Genomic DNA, 21644 nt, shown 5'->3' on the forward strand with positions numbered 1-21644 from the left:
GCTGACTTACTTGAAATGAAGGATCAAGTTTTAGGTGTAATTTTAATCTCTTGAGGTTTTTTCGCCACTGCTGCTTATCATGATACTCATAATCCTTCTGCTTTTCTTTCTTAAATGAGAGAGGAAGAGTCGGTATCCTCAAAGTGAAATGTACTGAAATAATTTATGAAGGGAAAAGTTTTTCTGAATAGGAATGTAATGAGTGAATTTTGCTGTTCTGCTTTTCTTCATTTGAAGCAATTACTCTACCTGTTTGTGCAGTAGCAGCAATGGGAGAGATCATCATAGCAGTTCTTCAGATAATGGAATGGGTTTGCTCCCTGTAAATTAGATTCTTCAACTTACTGAAAGCATCCTTAGTCCTTAATTTTTTTAGAGATCTGAGACTAAATCCTCTTTCCATTGAACCAGTTGAAAAACTTATTTGGGTCTGGATTTTTTTTCATTTCTAGTCTGAAGAGAAATGTTCCAAAATACCTATATTTAAGAGGAGAGCTTGTATTGTGACTGTGCTGAGTAAGAGGGTTTAAATTTTAAGTGGAGTGGTTCAAATATGATAGTAGATGGAGTGGGGAGGATGGGGAGTTTATACTGACTTGTTAGCACATTTGAAATTATAACTGTTCAGTGTTTAGTGAGGATCTTACTGTGATTGCTAACACTTAATGCTTTTCACAGATAAGGAAACAACCTTACCCGAGTATAAAGTTTACTAGACATTAATGCCAAATACCTGCCTGATGTTTGAGTGTGATAGTTTAGGTGGGCATGCACATATGTCTTGGACATTCCTCTTTTATCATTGTCCTTTTTTTTAACCTCTTCTGATTGTGCACTTGTAATTTAGTAGAAGAGAGTATCAATTTGTTTCTTTAAAGAAAAACTGTCATGTTCCTAAATGCGGGAACTGAAATACATTTTTTCCTTGCCTGCACTTCCCTTTTCATACTGTGAGTTAATGAAAGTCCAGTAAATTAATTCTGGCTAGGAAGCACCTTAAAAGACAAGGAATCAAAGCAGATTGCCTAGACTGGTTTTTTTATTCCACAAATAAGATAGAACTGTGTATCAGTGTTTTGCATCCAAACTGTTGGATTCAGTACAAACTGCATACAAAAGGTTAGTTAACACAGCAGAATTACAGAAAAGTAAAAATGTTAGTTCCAGAAATTCAGTTGTACTTCAGCCTAGGGAGAATTTAAAAATTACATATTATTTTAACTTGTAATCCACAAGAACTTAAATACTTTGTGTTGTGAAAAGCAGTTATTTATTTCTCCAGTAAATCACAACACAGTATTCTATATTCATTTTAGCTCTGAAATCCATCAAGATCTGTCTCCTTACAGAACAAGGCAATCTGAACAGGCAGAAAGCATTGCCATCAAAACCCCTTGACAGGCAATAATTAATATTTCCAGCTCTAATGATCCTTGATACTTGGAAGAATAAGGTGTGGATATTCTAGTTCATGTTTTATGTAGTTTATTCTGAAGTTGCTGAGGAGTTCATATTTGAATTTGAGTTTCATTTTGTTAAGGAGTTATCTTTAATTCACTTGGAGACCCAAAAAAACCTGTAAAATCTGCTTTGGCAGTCAGCTCTGAACATTTGCATGTATTTTTTTGTTCCTATTGAACTTTATATAATACTTTGTCTTTTTCCGTGAAAGGATTCCTAACTGCAATTGATGTAAGTCTGCAAATTGCACTGTAGACATTCAGCTAGATCTTCTAGACATCCATGTCTAGAAGATGGGGAACAGTTAGGGTGAGTTCTGCCTGCATTAATTCAGTTATCTGCAAGTTCGAAGTCTGAGCTAGCTCTCTTCAGAGGGGATAGAAAGAAACAGATCAGATGAATCACCCCCTGCAGGTGTCTGTTTTCTCTGACTATGCAGAACGCTTAGGAAGCTGGCTTGGAGATCTTGCTTTTTGACATGTCAGCTGTCACGAATCCCACCTGCAGTGACTGCTTGTGAAAAAGTTTGACTTAACTCTTTGAAATAAAATCACTGGGAACCCTTGATGTCAGAGGAGGGGTGGAAGGAAGTTCTCTGGGGCACTGCATGCTGTCCTTGCTGTTGGACTGTCCTTTTTCTTTTTCCTGCTGTTATTTCCATCCTTTCAGCCTCCACAATATGAGGTGGGACTTCTACAAGCAGCAATCTGTTAAACTGCACAGATGCGATTCCTTCTTAGAAAGCAGGCTACTTCCTACATGGATCCTCCTGGGGGCAGGGAATAGTGTGTCATAATGTAGATCAGGCTGTCATAAAGTGTATCTGTAAAATAGATTATTTAGGGCCACTGAAGCAATCTTAATTCTGCTTTATCTGAGTTTTGTGATTGTTTCTTGGTTATACACACACATGCGTACAGAAATTTCTGTATTAGAACACATTTTTGAAAGAGGCAGACCAATAGACAAGATTTATCATCAGTGTCACAACACCTGTTCAGTTTGTTGAATTTGGAACAATTGGAGCCTGCAGAAATCCCTGTTGCTGGGAGTATCTGATGGCAGTTGAGGTGTTGATAGGTAGTTCTTGTGAGCTAGAAGAAAGTAGTAGTTCAGCAAATTTGAAGAACACTCAAGCCAGATTTCTCAGCTTTATCCTGGACTTTAAAAAGGACTATTCCTTAGTGAAGACATGGTTTTCATATAGGTTGAATTGTTCTACCCTTCCTTTCCTTAAATATGTCTTCTAATTCATTATTTTGGTTGGAATGCAAAATAAAATTGTAATTCTGTAAGTGCTTGGAAGCAGTTATGTGTTAGGTCCTTACAGCATTTCCCTATTAGGAATGATGCTTTGAAGGTATTCACTGAAGACTAAGAAACCCAGGGTTTCCTCTGAATTAGATATAAAGAAGCTCCTGCAGAGGGTGAGTTGGAACCCCTCTATGTTGGTCGTGCAGTGAAATAAAATAACTGATTCAGAACATGAGTGCAGATGCTCCTTGACTATTTATGTTTTAAAACTGAAGGAACTGTGCTGTATTTTATTGCAAAGGTTATTCTTCCTGCAAGGATCCAGTAGTAATTCTGTAAACTGTTTTCAGCCAGCTAGTTTTAATCTGGACAGCATCAAATTGTATGATATAATCCTCTTCTATATTGCAGATTTTTACATGAAGCTTCTAACATTTTAGTTTTCTTACAATCTCTGATTTGAAAAGGACAGCAAGGAATTCTCAGGATTTGTGTGTGTACTAAATGGCAGGTAGTTTCTCTGTTCCTTGGATGGGTGCTAATTCCAGCGTTTGCCTCTCCTTTGGAAGTCAGGTGCACTTCTGTTTTGCTTAATGGCATATTTTGTTTAAAAGACACTATGGATTCTTGATAACTACAAAGGGTCTGGATTCCATCTTCCTTCCCCTGCCAAAATTAATCCTTTTTCTATTGCATGCATTTTTTTCCACCTCCTTGCATAATTATTCTTTGTAGGTTACTTAGCTTTAGCTCAGTGCTTTGGTCTTTCACCAGACTATTTTTTTGTGGATATTTTCAAGATCTGTTTTATAACACGAGGAATAAGAAAACATGAAATTGGTACAGCAAGTAGCAAGGCTGATTTCTTGCAGGGTTTTCTTGTCCTTCGTGCTTTTCTCCAAGATAGCAACAGTTGTGGGAAGAGAGACACCATGTGTTAAGGTGAAGAATTTCACTTTTCTTGATTTATTTCCCATTACTTCTTCAGGACTCTCAATCCTTTACAGCGTTTTTTGTTTTATCATCCCTCAAATGTCAAGATTTTCTGTATGCTTGCTTTGTCATGCTTTTTTATTTTCCATGTGTATATTTTCAAAATCACTAGTTTTATAGCAAAATGTCCTTCAAGAGAAGGTGCAGTATACTTAAACAGTTTCTTTTACTGATAAACTTCTGTTTGGATTCTGTTCAGTAATTTAAGAAAAGCACGTCTGGAAAAAAAGAGCGGGTGAAAGTGGCTGGAAACCCAGAGGGGTCTCCATAGGAAAAGATGATGATAGTATCGTGAAGATGCTGATCATGGGGATCTGTGGCAGACGTGTAGCGTAGTGTGAGGAATAGAAAGGTTGTCCCTGTTTCTAGGGAAAATAGGTAAATGGCAAATAAATGAAAGGTGAAATTGAAAGGCAAAATTGAAAAGCAGGATTTCTTGGGGAAAAGAAATGGAGGTACTTTAGGCAACATGTAGAAGGCATTACAGTAAACGACATAAAAATATTGGAAAGTGGTATTTTGCTGTTAGTATAGCTTCTGAGATTATTTGGCATCCAGTAGGGTAGAATAGAGGCTTGCATGTGTTAGTGTTACCTAGTCACGAGCATTTGAGGGGCTGATAAGCCAAATCTGATTTCAGGATTGAAATTTGCTTGAAAATCTGTTTCATATTTCTCATGAAGAAAGGCTGGATGGAAGCACTGTAGAAATCAAATCTGCCCAGGGCCTGTCAGTTAGATTACATGTGAGACAGCCTGTGGGTGCTTTGGAGGATGAGACAAGGAATGCTGGTAGGAAGAACTTTGTTTCATAGCATTGTGAAGGAAAAGGTGTGAGGCTGAATCAGAGGCTTGCTTGTTTGGTAACAGTAATGTATTCTCTCTCTGTCTTCCTTCTGGTTTTGTTTGTTTAGGTTGAATTTTCCTATCCTCCCCTAAAGCCTGGAGAAGGACACGACAGCCACAGTTTGCCAGAGGAATGGAAATACTTGCCATTTCTCGCCTTACCAGATGGTGCTCACAACTATCAGGAAGGTAAGAAACAAGAGGGAAATTTATATGTACTACTTCTGCTGCAACCAAAATAAAAATCCTGATATCTGAACAGTTGATCAATGAGTCATTTCACTATTAGACTTCTTGTACTTCTGTTTAAGCTGCAAAATACGTTGGCAGTGATATGTTGTTTCAGAGTTTAAAGTGAAAGTAGATCATAAATGTGTTCCCTCCTACATCAAGAAATCAGATGTCAATAAAAGCTCAAGGGTTACATATCACTTCCCTGTAGTCCTAGTGAAAAAACAAGGCTTTCTCAGAAGTTCTTTGAAGGAGGAATAAAGTCTTGAGTAAAACCTAACTGAGTTTTGAGGTAAAGGAAAAAGGAAATTCTAAAATTCAGCCTTGTAATGTGTGTAGTCATTATGATTTTACTTTTTTCCCCTCCAATTTAGAGAGTCTTAGAATGACCAATGAATCATTCAGTGTCTGTAGAATGACATGTTCAAAAGCACCAAATGTAAAGGGCAGGAACAGAAGCTTTAGTGTATTTGTCAGCAGAATGAAGATAGAATGATTCCTTTACCACATAGTTACCAACAAGTCCACTGCAGTTACTTTTTTTGTTTGTTTGTTTACTGATGCATTTATTTCTGTGTTTATTTGACAGCAGGTAAGTTCATCACTATGACATTTATATGCATGTTCAGTTGTTGCATCTTTTTTTTTGCAGAGCAAAGAACAAGGAAGTCATTTAAAAAAGCAAAATCACAGAAACCCCTTAACTACTTTTAATAAGTTTTGGGGTTTTTTTTAAACTTATGTACTTAGTTTCCTAATTTTCCAGCTTCCAGAGACCTCGTTTGGAAGTAAAGGAAGTCATATCAAAATAGTCCCCCTCCTAGCAGCAGTAAGAGTCTCTCTGACTCTGCTCCAGGTCATGATTTTTGTTCCATTTCTGTGTTGTTGAAGTAGGCTACGTTCAAAGCTAGGAAAATCATAATGCAGCTGCACTTACCTGTTCTCTCTTGGCTCAGTACCATCCCAGTTAATGTTCAACTTTGAGCATTTTTATTGCTGCCTTAAAAGATTAACAATGTGTATTTGTTGGTAAGGAAAAAAAAAAAGGACTTGCGACAAAACTGATATATATCATTGTTTTGTAGGCAAGAATACACATGAACTTGAAACAGGGAAATATGTTTCAGGTAATAGTTATGTTACAGTGAATGTAACTTTATTAGAGAGCTATTTTTTGAGTTTCAAACTAAAACCCACTGATAGTTGCATTTTTGCAAAGAGGATGACTTGGTATAGGAAATAGCCTTAATTTAAGGCTAATACACTAGGTGATTTCCATAATATAATGGAGCTTGTTCAAAGCAGTAATAGACTTAATGCGTACGGGACTGTCTGTTCTGTTCATTTTGTTACTACGAAGCAAACAAAAAATTAATGGTTGATTTCAAAACAGATTTCAGTCATGTTTTGAAAGGTAGTGATAGTCATAATGCCCTCCCCTTAAGATCTAGCAACTCTTTCAGTAGTAGCAAGTGCATGTGTGTATGTATGTGTATATATATCTCAAAAAGCTTTTCTCTTGTCATATTTTACAGTGATTTTTTTTTCTTTCATGTCACACTTGCACAGAGACAATAATTAATTTGTGTGATACTAAGATTCACAAATCCTTTATGTTAGCGTAGTGGTGCTGGTGCACTACCACCTTGGCAGTGGTAGCAGCTACTCTAATCTTTTTGGTGTATATGTCCTCCTTGGTGTGTGTTTGTTGGTGGGGTTTTTTTTCCCTATCTTAATTACATTTACTTTCTTAATGGCATCACACTCTAGTTGTTCACCTTGCCTCATAGTACTTTGTCTTTCCTTCTCTGTGCTGAATTGGAAAAGCAGCATGCCTGTGGGTTTCAGTGGTGCCTCTGCTGTCAGTAGCTGCATCCGAGGACCTGTCAGTGGGCTTATAGGAACCTGGTTACGCTAAACATGAGGCTCTTGTCAGAACATACATATTAGCACAGCTGGAGATTCTTCCACAAAGCATCTTGCATTTGGAAACATTTGGGTGCGGGCATAGCTTTACAAGTGATTTTCTTTGGTTTTTGGTTTGGTTTTTGGTGTTTTTTTTAAGAATCAGAAAGTCAGCGTGTACCAGTATTTTCAGCAGTAATTTATTATTTTTTTTTACAAATTATGCTGAAAATAAAAGCACTGAATTCTTGTTAGTGACTTACGAAACCATCTTTTCTTTTTCGTAGATACTGTGTTTTTCCATTTGCCACCAAGATGTGGGGATCGAACCACAGTGTATGGCGTCTCTTGCTATAGGCAAATTGAAGCAAAGGTAAATTTTCAAGTTGTGAATTTGAAATAATAGGCTTGATGAATTAACAGCCCTAAAATTCAGTGGTTTGCATTACACCAACAGCAAACTGCGTGATTTTTTTATGAGTTTACATTCAAAATCCATGAAAATATGCACACTGGGAGCTCAGAACTTGAGAACTATTTCTTTCCCTTAGGTCAGCAGCCATATTGTGATCTTTTGAAGTGTTCAAGGCAATTGAAAAATATGTTTTGGTTCTTGAACGTTAATCCAGGCATCAGCACCAAGTGGCAGAATGAACCTAACAGTCTGTCAGGTGGCCAAGTCATGTTTCCAGGAAATAAGCCTCTCGGGTTGAAAAAGTTGAAATTTCTCTGGTGTGTGACCATGAAAATTTTGAATGTATTTCCTGGGATCAGACCATGCAAGTGTAGGGAAGTTTCTCTTCACCTACCTCATTTGCCAAAAGTACACTTGCAGAGTAGATCAGAATCTTCCCGTTCATTGTAGCTGCTTAGTGATACTAAATTTTTAGGAGTAAAGCTGAAAAATTGATGAGAGCTAGTGTGCACTTGATCACACTGAGGAAACTACGTACTGGATCTACTAGAATCTGCCCATGTTTTTAAAAATGGTAACAGTGGTATGATCTGTACCCTTACAAATTTCTTTAACAAATACTCCCTTTTCCAGTGAAATGCCAAGAATCTAGAATGCCACGTGGGTTTGAGTCTTGTATTCAGAGGATGTAAATTATGTACTCTGTTTTAGTGTTAATCATACCTTGACTATGTTTCAAGTTTCTGTGTACGCTATAGGAGAAATTTTACACATGCAGACTTTAATTCCTTTTTTTTTGAACAAATTCCATGTTGATTTTAGTTCGCTTACTATCTTTGCATCCAGTCTTCATTGTATTTTGTGATTTAGAGTCTTGCTCTGTTTAACTATGCAATAACTTGGCTTTGTTGTGCTCTTGATTCCAGTTTATGCTGTTTAGTAACCAATTAAGAAGATAAATAGATGTTTAAAATGAACTCTCTGGAACAAATAGAATATAAACCAATGTGTTTCATATGACAGCTCTAGCACTCTTTCCATCTGTCCTTTTTGATGTGTGGGCTGCAGTCCGCACACTTGCTGTTTTGTACAATTAAGTGAATCACTTGGCTGTATTTCTGCCCCCACCCTTTCTAGGTCTGCTGTTAAGTGCTGGGACCATTTGATCTGGCTGAGAATGTAGTTGATTCTGCAGATGATCCCTCCTTTTTTTTATGCGTGGCTCAAAGAAAAGCCTCAAGTGTGAAGCAACCTTCTAGGCAAAGACTTATCAACCTGGTCCATTTTCACAGATAGTGTTAGAGAAGAACAAGTAATGTGTTGTGGCTTCTCTTCCATTACATTACCCTGAATTAAAATGCCACTCCTTTTCCAGAGCCTTTTTCTCATGCTGGTGGCTGTTAAAACAGTCATCTGCATATCATCACAGCTGTATTGGGATCTTTGCTGCGCACAATGAGATGAGAACACAACTCTTGACATAGTATTATGACCATTTTTACTAGGCAAGAGCATACTGTTGCATGGTTTGGATATTCCACTATTGAAGGTAGTCAGTTTTATGATTTTGTTTAAGAATAGGGGGGTGGTATGTGGCAAGTAGATCCATGAAAGAATTCTTTTTGAAATCGTGTGTTGGTAAAAATGCTGTAATGCTTCTATTTCTTAGGCATTAAAGGTACGGCAGGCAGACATCACCCGAGAAACAGTACAGAAAAGTGTCTGTGTTCTCAGTCAGCTGGTAAGAATGTTGAACTCCCAAACCGCTTTCAAGTAACATATTAAAAATTATTTGTTTTCCATATTCTTATGGGGAACTCTTGGGTCCAAACATCTCTTTAAATCATTGCAGAGGGTAATAAAATACTGAAGTAAAAGTGAATCAGGCGGCTATGGGGTTTGGGTGAGCTAGCTTGAATTGGTATCTCCATTCAAGAGCAACTGTCAAAGTGTCTGTCTATTGTCAGGGAACATGATATCTATTTGTACTTCTGATTATGCTTAAGTGCTACTAACTTTATTTCATGTAGTAGGATTGAGGGGTTTGGCCATTACAATAATTGCAGAGAGTGGCTATTGACAACTGTAAAGAGGTTTTAATATAGTCACACATACAGCATAAGCTTGTTTTGAAGAAACATCTTGTATTTCTACCTATTCAGCAAAAGCTACTGGTCACCAGCCAGGGAACAGAAATTCTTTCTGTGCTTAAACCTGAAGAAAGACCTATTACTGGAGCTGCACAAGCAGTGTTAAAGCAGGAAAAGTACTTTTCCAGAAAGATGTTCAGTGATCGTATCATATGTGCAAATGGAAAGAAAACAGAATTATGATTTAAAATGAGCACAGGAGAAAGATGCTGCAAATTAGCAATTAAAGACTGCCCCTCTATGAACGCTGTAATAAAGTATCTGTATTCCAAGATAAGAATGGGAGAAGATTAAAGTTCAAAATGAGTGACTAAACAAGTTTTATTCACTTGTTTTTGTGTTTGTTTTTCTTCCAAGCCTTTATACGGGTTACTTCAGGCAAAGCTGCAACTCATTACACATGCGTATTTTGAAGAAAAAGACTTCTCTCAAATTTCAATTCTAAAGGTAACTTTTAAGTAATAGCCACACAGAACAAAGCTTTCAGTGTATGGCTGTGAACTACAGTGTTTTTAATTAGTGTGCAAATATGCCATTTGCATACGTCATTCAGTTCTTCAGCTCTTGTAATAACTTAATGTGAACTAAATGAACGACCCTAATCTGACAGAGGATCAACTTCCTGATTTGTAATGAAATACAAGAAAGCATGATTGTCAGCCTTTATCTCTGTTTACGCTGTTAGTAAACCTTTCTTTCTGGTATAAGACATTGAAGTCCTTGAATAGGTGATTTATTCTGGATTTTGTGTGGCTGTGTGCCATTAATGGCTTCTGGGGTTTTTTTTTGCCTTTGTTCTAACTTCTACAGGAACTTTATGATCATATGAATAGTTCCTTGGGCAGTACTTTGCTAGAAGGGTCACAAGTTTATCTTGGTAAGTGACTTTTTTTTTGTACAAGCATTAGAGATAATATTATGCTAATCAACACATTCCTTTCCTGACCTAATTTGTTTATGTGCATTAACAGGTTAAGCACCAGAGGTGTGTGTGCCTGCACTGTATTGTTATGCATGTCTTTTATTAATGGATTTGAATAAATGTCAAATAAAATGTAGTGTTGCTTTCATAATAGGAGTTAGTTGTAGGTTGAAAGCCATGTTACCTTTTGACCTAACAGTCTTACAAGCAGCTGCTTGGCAGCTTTTAGGAAACAATATCTTCTTAATTTTTAGATGGAACTATTTGATGATGTGGGGTGCGCAAGCTTTCATCTACCTGTTATTTGGGATATCTCCCATCTGGTTCTGACTCTTCCTTGTGTTTTCTGAATGCACAATGTAGTATTTACATAATGTTTTTCCATAATGCTACGTGGCAGCCAACAGGAGTTCACTCAGAGAGCAACTTTTGACATTGTCTCCATTGTAGATTTAACTCTTGCTCCTGCTCAAAAGAATTTGTTATGAGTTCTACTATTGAAATAAGTTAGTATCTCTACTAGCTATTACCTATTAAACTGTAATAACTGCTCTCTTTTTGGTATCTCAGGTCTGTCTCCTCGGGATCTTGTTCTTCACTTTAGACACAAGGTAGGAGTTCTCTGTTAGGTCTGTAAAGTACAGCACTTACTTTGTGGAGTAAAATACTTCCTCAAGAACTGAAAAATAAATGTGGATAGACATACCTGAGCTAGGAGTAAGGTCACTGTTTCCTAAGTACTTCTGGTTACAGCCTTCAGAATTCCTTTCCCCTTCTCTACATAACTTCAGTGAAAGTAAGTTCAAGATTGGCAAGTTCTGTCTGCTGGATTGCCTGGAGATTTCTAGGTTTGTGTGACATTTCTTTAGTCCTGTCCCAAAGTGCAAGTGGTATCTCAGTTACGGTCTTGTTTCCATTTCCCGCTTCTTATCAGAAGAATGTTATAGAAGAATATTGCTAAAGTCTGTGCAGACACAAATTGGAGCATTTTCCCCTGTATCTTGCCATTTTTGCAGCTTCTGCCATCATAGAACCTGAGGAGATTTGCGCTCCTCCTTTTTCCTAATGACTATTGAAACAGCATGTGTATCCTATTGCTAGGGTACAAATAGCATTTAGAATCTTTTATTAACTAAAGGCATCAAGGAAACAAATTCATCTGGATTTCATGGTGTATTTGCACCTGCTCAGTAGATTTTTGGGGTAGAACTCAAATTTGTTTAAATTCACATGTCTGCCAGTCATGCCCCAGAAGTGTCTAAGTTTTTCTTTTAAGTGTGGAGAGTCTGGACAGCCACTTCTGATCCAGATGCCTCATCTGTAGGTGTCTAAAATTAGGTGAGGCGAATGCTATTCTTGATATTTTGCTGAATTCTTTTCTGTATTTCTCTGGAGGAACTATTTTATGTTTCTGCAGTTTACTGTATTTTAAAATTCTGGAATTACACAACATGTTCATTCTGATAAGCTTTGTATGATTCAAATTACGCAATTTTTGTTTGTGCAGGTTTTCCTTTGTGCTTCTCATGCTATTTTAAAATTAGTGCTCAGATGGAGAAAGGGTATTTGAACACTGGTTTTCACTGGCCAAATGTATTTGATCATTTAGACAGTTATGCAGTCCTTTAACATGAAACCTTGAATAAGAGATTATTCTTGCATAGTATTTTTGATAAATGGCACTGGTTCATTCACCTTGGTTTTCTTTTTTGTGTTTTTTTTCAGGTCTTGATCCTTTTTAAACTGATTCTTCTAGAGAAAAAGGTAACATTTTGTAGGCTGAGGCAGTTGATAAATAGAAATGGGATTATTCATTTTTTTCATACGCAGTTATGTAGAATATACTAGTGAAAACCAAATTAAAGTAAAATAAAAGTATCTGAAGTCATATCAACAACTTTGCATCCATATGTAAATTGGGAAATTATGCTAAAAGTAACTGCTGTGTGGTGATGTATAAATTTGCCTCCACTCCTCTTCTGGCCACACTCCACCTTATCAATAGCTGTCCCAACCAAGTACAATGTGATTGAATGGGAGTGGAGAAACCTAACGTATTATATAAGATAGGAAAGGGTTCACATAACACACATAGGTACCTGTGCGAAGGAACTGGTAGGAAATGCTGGTACCTAAAAGGGAGCATACAACTTCACAGGGGTTCAGTAAGCAGAACTTCTGGTTTGGGCTTTAAACAGGCATACCAAAGGAAGCGAGTGCTGGAGTGTCCTTCAGACCTGAATTGCATGGGCACCTGCAGGAGACAATGTAAAAAGCCATTTCTGTTAGGTCAGGCTTAACGCAGTTTATAAACAGGTAAAAATGCTGAATTCTAGGCTGAGTGTTTTCTTTGGGCTATCTTACTGCCTCTGAAGCAATGTCATCTTAGTAATTTAAATATAATATGCAAAACCTACAAGTAGATGTGAAATAGTAGATAGATTTATGTTCTTCTGTATATATATTAATACCATGGAACGAGAACTTTCAGTGAAATAACTATGTATAAGCTCCCAGACATGTTTATGCAGGATTGGGGTTTTTTTGCTTTTTAAAAATTTCTGTTCAAAGTTTTGTTTCAGTCTCCCAAATGTCTCTTTTTGTCTTCAGTGATCCTGCTGTGTTAAAACCCAGCTTTTTTGAGTCCTGAGAAAGAACATTCGAATTTCCTGTTGGCTGCAACTGGAAAGTCAGTAGGACTTAAGCTATAAGATATCAAAACAGTCGTAGATTTGTTTCTTTTTGGTTTTTTTAAAGTCTGTATCCAAGGCCTAGGTGCCTTTTGTGAGGCAGTAAATATGGCTTTTAAAAATGTAAGTAGCAGCTTCTGCAGAGCTTTTGCTCTTGGCACTTAGTTCTGTTAAGTTATATCTTGACAGTTCTAAGTATTTATTGATGAGAATAAATGCAGTTTTTGCATTAAAGAGCCATATGCTAAAGTCTGCTATATTAAAGGCTATGAAAAAAGGTATACTTGAGAAAATAAGATTCCGACATGGTAGGAGTACGCATGTAGAAATGTAAGTAATCAAGACTCAATATGCAGGCCTTTTCCAAAAAATTTAATACATTCTGAAAGTCTGCAGTGATTGTACTTATTTTTTAAACCAGAGTGGAAAAAATATTTTTCAGTTAAGATTTTGTAAAGTATCTCTACTGATCTGTTTAAAAACTTACGATAGCATTTCATCAGGTCAGTTCAGCATTTGGACATATATAAACAAAATACTTCGCTCAGCTACACTTCTTTTCCAAGTCTGCTAAAACCATAAAACATAAATGCACAGGAGGAGGGGAGTGGGAGGGTTTCCCAGGCATGTTTATATGACTCAAACATATGAAATTGTTTTGAAAGGACTGGATACTTATTGAATAAACCTGCAGGTTGCTTTGTTTTTGTTTTTCCCTAAGCTTTCAACAGAAAGACAACACTTGCAAATTCAAAAGCAAGAGTTTTGATTTTCTGGTGCTGTCTGTTTTCTGGCAGATGTTAAGGTTCCAGAATAACTTTGGGAATCTGTATGTTCAAAGACCTGAAACATCATATGCAAGAAGCCACTAGTAATGTGAATTTTCCTTGAGCCAAAAAATGCCTGAATGCCACAGACCAATTTCTTTTAATCCTCAGCAATTTTGTTGATGACTTTCCAAAGGGTAAAGGAATTTTTTTTTTTTTTTTTTTTCACCTCTCAGCTGTTACTAGGCTGGAAGACTACTTCCAGATGGTGATCATTTGACTTTCTGCTGCCAGGGCCACCCAGTTTGCTGATGTAAACATTGTAGGCTATATAACAGGGTTGGGTAGGATAAGGAGGCATGCACCCATATAGACAGACAGAAAGATAGTAGAAGGACCTGATGGAACAAGTATAGAAAAGTACTCAGCTTAAGTGGTATACCCAAACAAAAACCTAGACTGGAACAGATTTCTTGTAGGCTTAAAATAGGTTTAGCTGGGAATACATGGTATGTGAAAATCTAACCCTGTAGGGGTATCGTAGTGTTTCTGTTGTAGTTCATTCCTGTTCTGTCATGCATCTTTCATCAATGTGTTATAAAGCAGCATCTTAAAAGAAGTTAAGACTTTTTATTCCCATTGGAGTCAGCCAAAAATTTTTTCTCAGAGCTGCTTGTTCTACTCATCATGCTTTTTTTGTGGCTGTTGCAATTTGAATTCACCTGTCTTCTAAAATTTTTTTTTTCTATGTTCAATATAATACACATAATCTGTTTCTAGCTGAGGTACCATTAAACATTGTTTAGTATGTGTTAGGACTGCATAGGTCTTAACTCTTGATTCCATCAATTCACTAGCTTGTAGACTTGCACATACTAGTGGAACATTGAGTGAGTTATTCATCAGTCAGTTGTGAAAGTGTCTTCCTAGCTTACTGCAGGAGTCTTTTGTTAAGTCTTATGTCCGCAAACTTCCAATTTTAGTTTCATCATATACCTATTAAACTAGTCTGCAGAGTCATCAAGTTCAATCATTCTGTATTCCTTGGCATCGTTGGTTCCTTGTAATGCACATGTATTTTTCCCTAGTATTGTGCTGCCTGAGAATTTAAAAATGGCATTGTTAAAGCAAGTTGACTTTCATGGGGTTAGGGTTTTTTTGTTTGGTTTTTGGTGTTTGGTTTGGTTTTTACTTTCCTCCCCCCTGAAGGCCTGTCTTGGAGGAACTCCAGCGGTAACACTCAGTCTGCCTTGTGTTTCTTCTTTGATTGCCAGCCTTTGACACCCCCCTTTTGAATTCCTAACTAATTTCCTAATCCCGGTCTCTCTGATTTAATTAAGGACATTTTGTTTTCCTATGTTATGCTTTTAGTGCTTTACCAAAGTTAGTATCAGTCATGCTGCGGTTTTTTCCATTGATTTCTTCCAAAAAATCTTTTTTACATAGGAAGATAACCTGTAATAAATGCATACTGCATTTATCCTGTTTTACACTTATCTGTGTATCTTTAATATCTTTTCTTAGAAGAGATGTTTTGTATAGGTTTTTGTTGGAATGCTGGAATGGAGAATATTTGGCCTCCTTAATTTGTAACAGAGATTTTAACGTACTACAAATGAACAAGGATTTATGCAGCATGGCAGGAACAACTTTTTTCTGTCAAGTCATTCAGTAATTGTATCCATTTGGGGAAAAAAAACCTGAATGACTGACAGGAAAAACTGAGTGATTAACAAGTATATGTTACGTGTGTGTGTGTGTGTGTGTATAAACAACATACAAATTTATAAAATATGGATACAACATTTAAATATTTACTTTGAACTGTTGTAACAGCTTTTGTTAGTAAGCAGACTTTCTGAAATAACATAAAAAGCAATGCCTTGAACAGTTTGCATATGTTCTATGTCATGCTTAAGCATAATTTTGTTTTTCTTGTTCTCTCCTCCTTAATTCTCCTTTCCTCTTTTTCACGCTCTTCCCCCTACCCCCCTCCCTTCTGCCACCAGGTGCTGTTTTATATTTCTCCAGTAAATAGATTAGTGGGAGCTCTGATGACTGTCCTGTCGCTTTTCCCTGGTAAGAAGTTTGGACTTCTTTTTATATGCTTTCTGATGACTACTGAGACTGGCTGTACTGTTTCATTTGGAAAACAATTTATGTGATAATAGAGTTGTGTTGGTATGTTGCCTAAAAAAATGGGTGACTTGTATGCATGTCTGTGTACTATGTACACGTCTCCTAATACTACTTGCACTTTGTGTTATTTCTTGTATCATTAATTGGAGCTACTGAATCTTCAGTATTGCCTGTGGGTAACATAGGTGGGACCCTGAATTAGTTATACATTCCTGTTGAGTTCCTTAAAAAACAAAAATACAAATATCTCTCTTCCTTCTACATGTGCTCTTCCAAAAAAAAAGGTGGGGGGGAACCCAAGCAATTCCAAAGCCTTGGTAATTCTTAGCTTCTCACCAGTCTTTTCAAAGCAAACAAGTTAGGGCACATTTTCTAGGAGAGAAAGTGTGGGTTTTGTTTGGGTTTTTTGGGATTTGGGTTTTTATTTTCACACACACACCTTCCCCAAAATAGTGTTTTTAAAATACATAATTTCCATTATGCACACAAGACCACATTGCTTGTTTTGTTTAACAAAAATTGCCTAAATGTATGTTGAGATCTGATATTAATGCATGCGATTGCTTTCCAGGTATGATTGAACATGGTCTTACTGACTGCTCACAGTATAGACCGAGAAAGAGCATATCAGAGGATGCTGGCTTGCAGGAAAATACACCACGGTTAGATGACTCTGTTTCTGTGTCTGCTGCTGATACTTCAAATACAAACTTAGGAATGGGAGAGGGAGGCAGGAAGATGGCGGGAAACCATTTGCTGGGAGGCCAAAAAGCAAATGTGCCTTTCTCCCAGTCAGAGAAGATTTGCAACGGAGCTCAGTCCTCTGATGGTACTGTGCAGCGCTTGAAAGTTCCTTCCCGCGCTTCTCCAGCATCCTCTGAAAGTGACTGGGAGACCTTAGATCCTAGCATTTTGGAGGAGTCTAACTCGAGAGGAGAATGTGAAAATACAGCATCAGAACAGGCTGAAAATCTTCCAAGCAAAGGCGTGAGCTCAGAAAGCCTTCCAATCACTGTGCAGCCCCAAGCAAACACGGGACACACGGTGCTTGTTCCAGGAGTGATATCTGGGTTGGAAGAGGACCAGTATGGTATGCCGTTGGCTATTTTTACAAAGGTAAACATGTTGTTCATGATACCTGGTAACTCAAAGACATCTGTTTTTCAGAAGTGGCTAATAATTTTGGTTACCCAACTCCAGATGGACAGTAAGGTACCACAAAACATGTAAGTACGGTCTCTGGCAAGTGACTGTGTTCCTGGGCAGGCGGAAAGCGTGAGTGCGTGATGGCGAGGAGTGTGTGTACGTACACATGCATTCCACTTTTCTTGCATATGTATACTTGCATACTGTTTGCAATTCTACATGATGGTAACCTGCAACACCACTGTGGGTAATAAATGGTATGTATCAGTAACTACTGTTATCTTTTACTTTGAAGAATTGTTGATCTAACTTATTTGGGGTAAGATCAGAGTACGTGAGAAGTATTTGGATACCTTAAACTAATATTCTGAAAGCTGTGTCTTAGCTGCCACCGAAGCCTATGTTTTCCTATTTTAATTTTTATGTTTACATGTATTTATAGATGTGTATGTGTGCATATACGCACAAAATACGTATTTATATATAGGCACGCAAAAATGTAAAGAAGGGTCAAATTATATGTATATTTATATGATAACTCTTCCTGGTTGTCTGTGGCTTTTTGCCTGTGCGTGGTGCTGAGCTGCTGAATTTTAAGTTAAGTTGAGCACTAATGCTTAACTGAATTCCAGGTATTCCAGAGCCTCTCTTAAGGACTCTGATGGGCATTGTCAGGTAACAAGCAATTTACTAGGGCTGGTTTCCCATAAAAGCCAGGGAAAATGCATCCTTTCTTAAGCTGCTTTTTGTCAGTAAAAGAAGTGATAGAATATATTTTTGTTTTTAATGTAACAACCTTTTACATGAACATTTGCCCAATAAGTCTGAGATTTATTTCTTCAGGCTGATGAGGTTCACAGTGGTGTTTCTTTCTTTGGGGGTGCTCATTTGCATTTCCTTGCAGAACATTGTATTTGATGATTGTGTTTGAGCTTCTCACAATAACTGCCATTGGAAATGGCATGCAGTGTTGGCCCAAGTGAGCAGCTCAAATGTCTTTGCCCTGTATTGCCTCATGTGACTCGTTAGAAAAGCTTTTTCAACAAAGATCTGCAGTCTGGTGTTTGTCCTTAGGTCTGTAATGAAATGAATAGCCTGTAAATTATATTTTAGTCTGTTCTGTTGAAAATACTAGATTGAGAGCAAGAAGAAAATAACTAGTAAGGGGGCCTATGACTGCAAACTTAGTTTGCTGCTAAGGTCATAGAATGGAAAAGGAAACAATTTTAACGAAGCTGACAGTTTCTACATGATTGTCTTTTGTTCCACAAAGGCACTCTTCGTTTGAGTTCATCCAGTGTAATTAAAGCAGAAAAGGCTTTACATCTCTAAGCTGTCAGTAAAATGTGATTTGGAGTTATAGTTTAACCACTTTCTAGAAAGTTTAAATCTCATTTAGAGCTCTCTTCTCAGATTTGTTTTATGCCATGCCATGGAAAGACTAATAAATCTGACAAATTTGATAGGAGGAGGTTTTGTCAGATGGCATAATATGTTCTCCAAGTACACCTGAGTATAAGGAAAAATGGGTTGTGATATTTGTTTCTTAGTACTAGTTCTGTAAGATCTAGTACTCATTTCGTTTGCACTTTTTAAAAGAATGGAACATGGAAATAAAAGTTGTTACACTTACAGACAAATGTGAATTTGGGAACTGGCACTTGATGCTTCAAATAGTGAAAGATTTCCAAGACTTTTCTACTTGAGTATGTAGTAATTAAACCTTACTTTTCCAGCTTCTTAAGCCATTTTTTTTTTTTAAATTTTCCATTTTAGTTTGGTGATTCCTCTCAAAGCACTGTTGTCCCTTAGACACAGGCTGTTTGTTTTCTGCTGATAAGTGCTTGTAACCTGGAAAGCCATCCCTGTGTCTAATATAAAAAAAGGGAATAGTTGTGCTCCTTTCTTCCATATGTTTCCAATTGCCATGTACTGTGTGATAAAGTACATGTGCTCTTTGTTTCTGTCCAGTATGCCGTTAGCCCTTCTGGCTTTCTATTGGTGAATAAATTGCTTTATGCTTTGTGCAGTTGAACAGCTGGAATTAGACTTTAGAGGTATCTTGATCTGATATGTAAAAAGAAAATTACAATACCTACAGCTGTTTCTCAATGACTTACCTCAAAGCGTTGTTTCAAAATGTTTGTGGTCTGTTTTGGGTTTTTTTAATTGGAAGGTAGGATACTAGACTAACTTACAAGCATGGAGTGCCTGAAAAGAACAGAATAGAAAGCAATACACTCACTGTGCTTTCTTAAAGCAGGCATGCAAATGCTTATGAAAAATTGATTGCTATCTCTGGAGCCTGGAAATCTCCACTTACAGAACGTGGATAGCAGTCTGTAGCTTTCCTCCTGCATGATGTGCCTCAGAACTATGGGAAGACATAGCGGTATGCCAGTGGAGAGATGACTCTTTGTCTCCGTTGACTTCATGTCTCTGAACTGACCTGAGACCTCACTCTTGTTTTATACTGCTTAATCTGTTGCCTTAAACTCATTCGATTTCTGTTCTTTGCATTGTATTTCAGTTTCACTCCTGAGACTGGAAGGCAACACAACCTCTTGAAAAATTTAATTCATGTGGAATCTCATTGCTTTATTTTGCAGATGTAATGTAGCAAAACAGTAGATAGTCATGACTGAAATTGTAATAACCAAGTTTCATTCTGGGTAGAATGTGTAGGCTTTTATTAGGAAAATAAAGATTTTTCTATATTCAGACATTTATTTCGCCTTATGTTAATCCTCTAAATATCTCTGTTACTTTAGGGATACCTCTGTTTGCCATACATGGCACTGCAGCAGCATCATCTCCTATCAGATGTAACAGTCCGCGGCTTTGTTGCAGGAGCCACCAATATCCTCTTCCGTCAGCAGAAACATCTGAGTGATGCAATTGTGGAAGTATGAATCTCTGCATTTGAACTTCTTGAACTAGTGAGGGGTTGGAGGTGGGGAAGCAGAGGCTGCATTTTAAGTACAGCTTTAAAGTTTCACGTTCACGCCCAAATTTTTGATTACTTCCCTATGAAATAAGCTTCTGTGTTTAAGAATATTAAATTTGTTAGGGTAGGGCTGGATGAGCTGTGCAGAACTAATACATGTTTGCCTGTATATTCTTATATCCAATATTTGAATTTGCAGGGCACTTCTTAAATTTTTACTTTGTTGCCGGTGTAATTTTACTTTTCAGGTCATGGGCTTTTTTTCATGACTTTGTAATAAGGTCTTCAAAAGTAAGTACTTGCAGCTGAGAAAAGCTACAGTTGGATAATAAAGTAGATTGCTATTGACTTCCTTCTGATATAATCAAGAGGTTAAAAAAATAGTATCTGAAGAAAACACTGTCAGTTTTAGCACATAGATAGAACTATATAATCAGCATTTGGTAACCTAAGTTAGCCACACATCGGTAAGCAACTTAATAAATCAAAGTGATAATGAAAGCCTCTAGGAGAACATGTGAGCACCAAACTTCCCCTGCAGAATCCTGTCAAAGGTTACTATGTGCCAGGAAAATGATAAGATTCTGGTTATGTCAGAGCAGTTATCTGACATTCTCAGAACAGTTAATTTATTATTTCTTTAGCCACTTGGGTTTTTTTGGTATTTTGGGGGACTGTGAGTGTAGATCTAGGTAGCAATATATAGTAGTATATATGAGCAGTTTTATTTGGATGAATGTTTACCCTTGGAATTACTTCAAACAGATAGAAGATGCTCACGTACAAATCCACGATCCAGAACTCCGTAAGATACTGAACCCAACAACTGCTGACCTGAGATTTGCAGATTACTTGGTGAAGCATGTAACCGAGAACAGAGATGATGTTTTCCTTGATGGCACTGGATGGGAAGGAGGAGATGAGTGGATCAGGGCTCAGTTCAGTGCTTATCTTCATGCACTGCTTGCTGCTGTGCTGCAACCAGGTAGAACAGATGCTTTGTCTAGGGACTGAGATGAGGGTGGGTGTAGTAAGCATTTGCTCTGTTGTGTTAAATGTGTGGCCTGTCATTATATCTCCCTCTGCCTACTGTTTCATTTTAGGCTGCTTTTTCAGTTGTCCTTGGCTGTCCTTGGTGTTCCTTGACAAGCTTATTACTAATTCTTAACTTGCAGGCGCTTTCTGGACTATCTCCTTCTCCTTGGTTTAATTAGCTTTCCTTATAAGTAGAACTACCCGAAACCACACATATAATAAGGCTTTTACAAACTTGGGTGCCTTACATACCGTACTGCAACCTGAAGTTGATTTGGGGGAATGAATTGGATTCAAGGAGACATGAAGTGCTGTCTTTGGGAAGTTTTACTAGGCTGTTCCATCTCTTTTTTGTTGTTCCTTTCTGCTGTGGCCTTAAGTAGGGATTCACGCAAGTGAAAAGCGTCATCTAGAGACTTTGTAATTTTGTGTGTTCTGGAGCTCAACAATTTTTGTCTTACCTCAGAGGGAATTCGCTGTGTTCCAAGCTTTTGTGCTTGGAACGGAAAGAATATAACTGAAAGAATCAGTGTTCTGTTTGTGGAAGATGTTTAGTTGGTCCAGCACTGACCCTGTTAACTTCATTCTTGTCATGATTGTTCTCGCTTCACATCAGTTAACTAATTCAGATCTTGTTCTGTGGTATTTGTGAGAAAATGTAGAATTGAGAACCTGACTTCAAATTCTGGAAGGTGCTAAGTTCTTTGTCTGACAATATTTGTAGTTTAAGGTGATTACCTGGTT

At 37.4% G+C, this 21644-nt stretch overlaps 1 protein-coding gene across 1 annotated transcript in view; it reads left to right on the plus strand.

The window, feature by feature from the left end:
• AVL9 (AVL9 cell migration associated) overlaps positions 1-21644 on the plus strand; it is a 39320-nt gene that overhangs the window by 8079 nt on the left and 9597 nt on the right. The window contains exons 2-12 of the mRNA XM_055710347.1: positions 4622-4742; positions 6977-7062; positions 8774-8845; positions 9612-9701; positions 10065-10131; positions 10747-10787; positions 11902-11940; positions 15643-15712; positions 16344-16888; positions 19690-19824; positions 20631-20850. Of these exons, the coding sequence (XP_055566322.1) occupies positions 4622-4742; positions 6977-7062; positions 8774-8845; positions 9612-9701; positions 10065-10131; positions 10747-10787; positions 11902-11940; positions 15643-15712; positions 16344-16888; positions 19690-19824; positions 20631-20850 (1486 nt within the window). The remainder of the gene's footprint in view (positions 1-4621; positions 4743-6976; positions 7063-8773; positions 8846-9611; positions 9702-10064; positions 10132-10746; positions 10788-11901; positions 11941-15642; positions 15713-16343; positions 16889-19689; positions 19825-20630; positions 20851-21644) is intronic.

This window comes from Falco cherrug, chromosome 4, assembly GCF_023634085.1.
Source record: "Falco cherrug isolate bFalChe1 chromosome 4, bFalChe1.pri, whole genome shotgun sequence".
In the NCBI taxonomy this organism is placed as follows: domain Eukaryota; kingdom Metazoa; phylum Chordata; class Aves; order Falconiformes; family Falconidae; genus Falco; species Falco cherrug.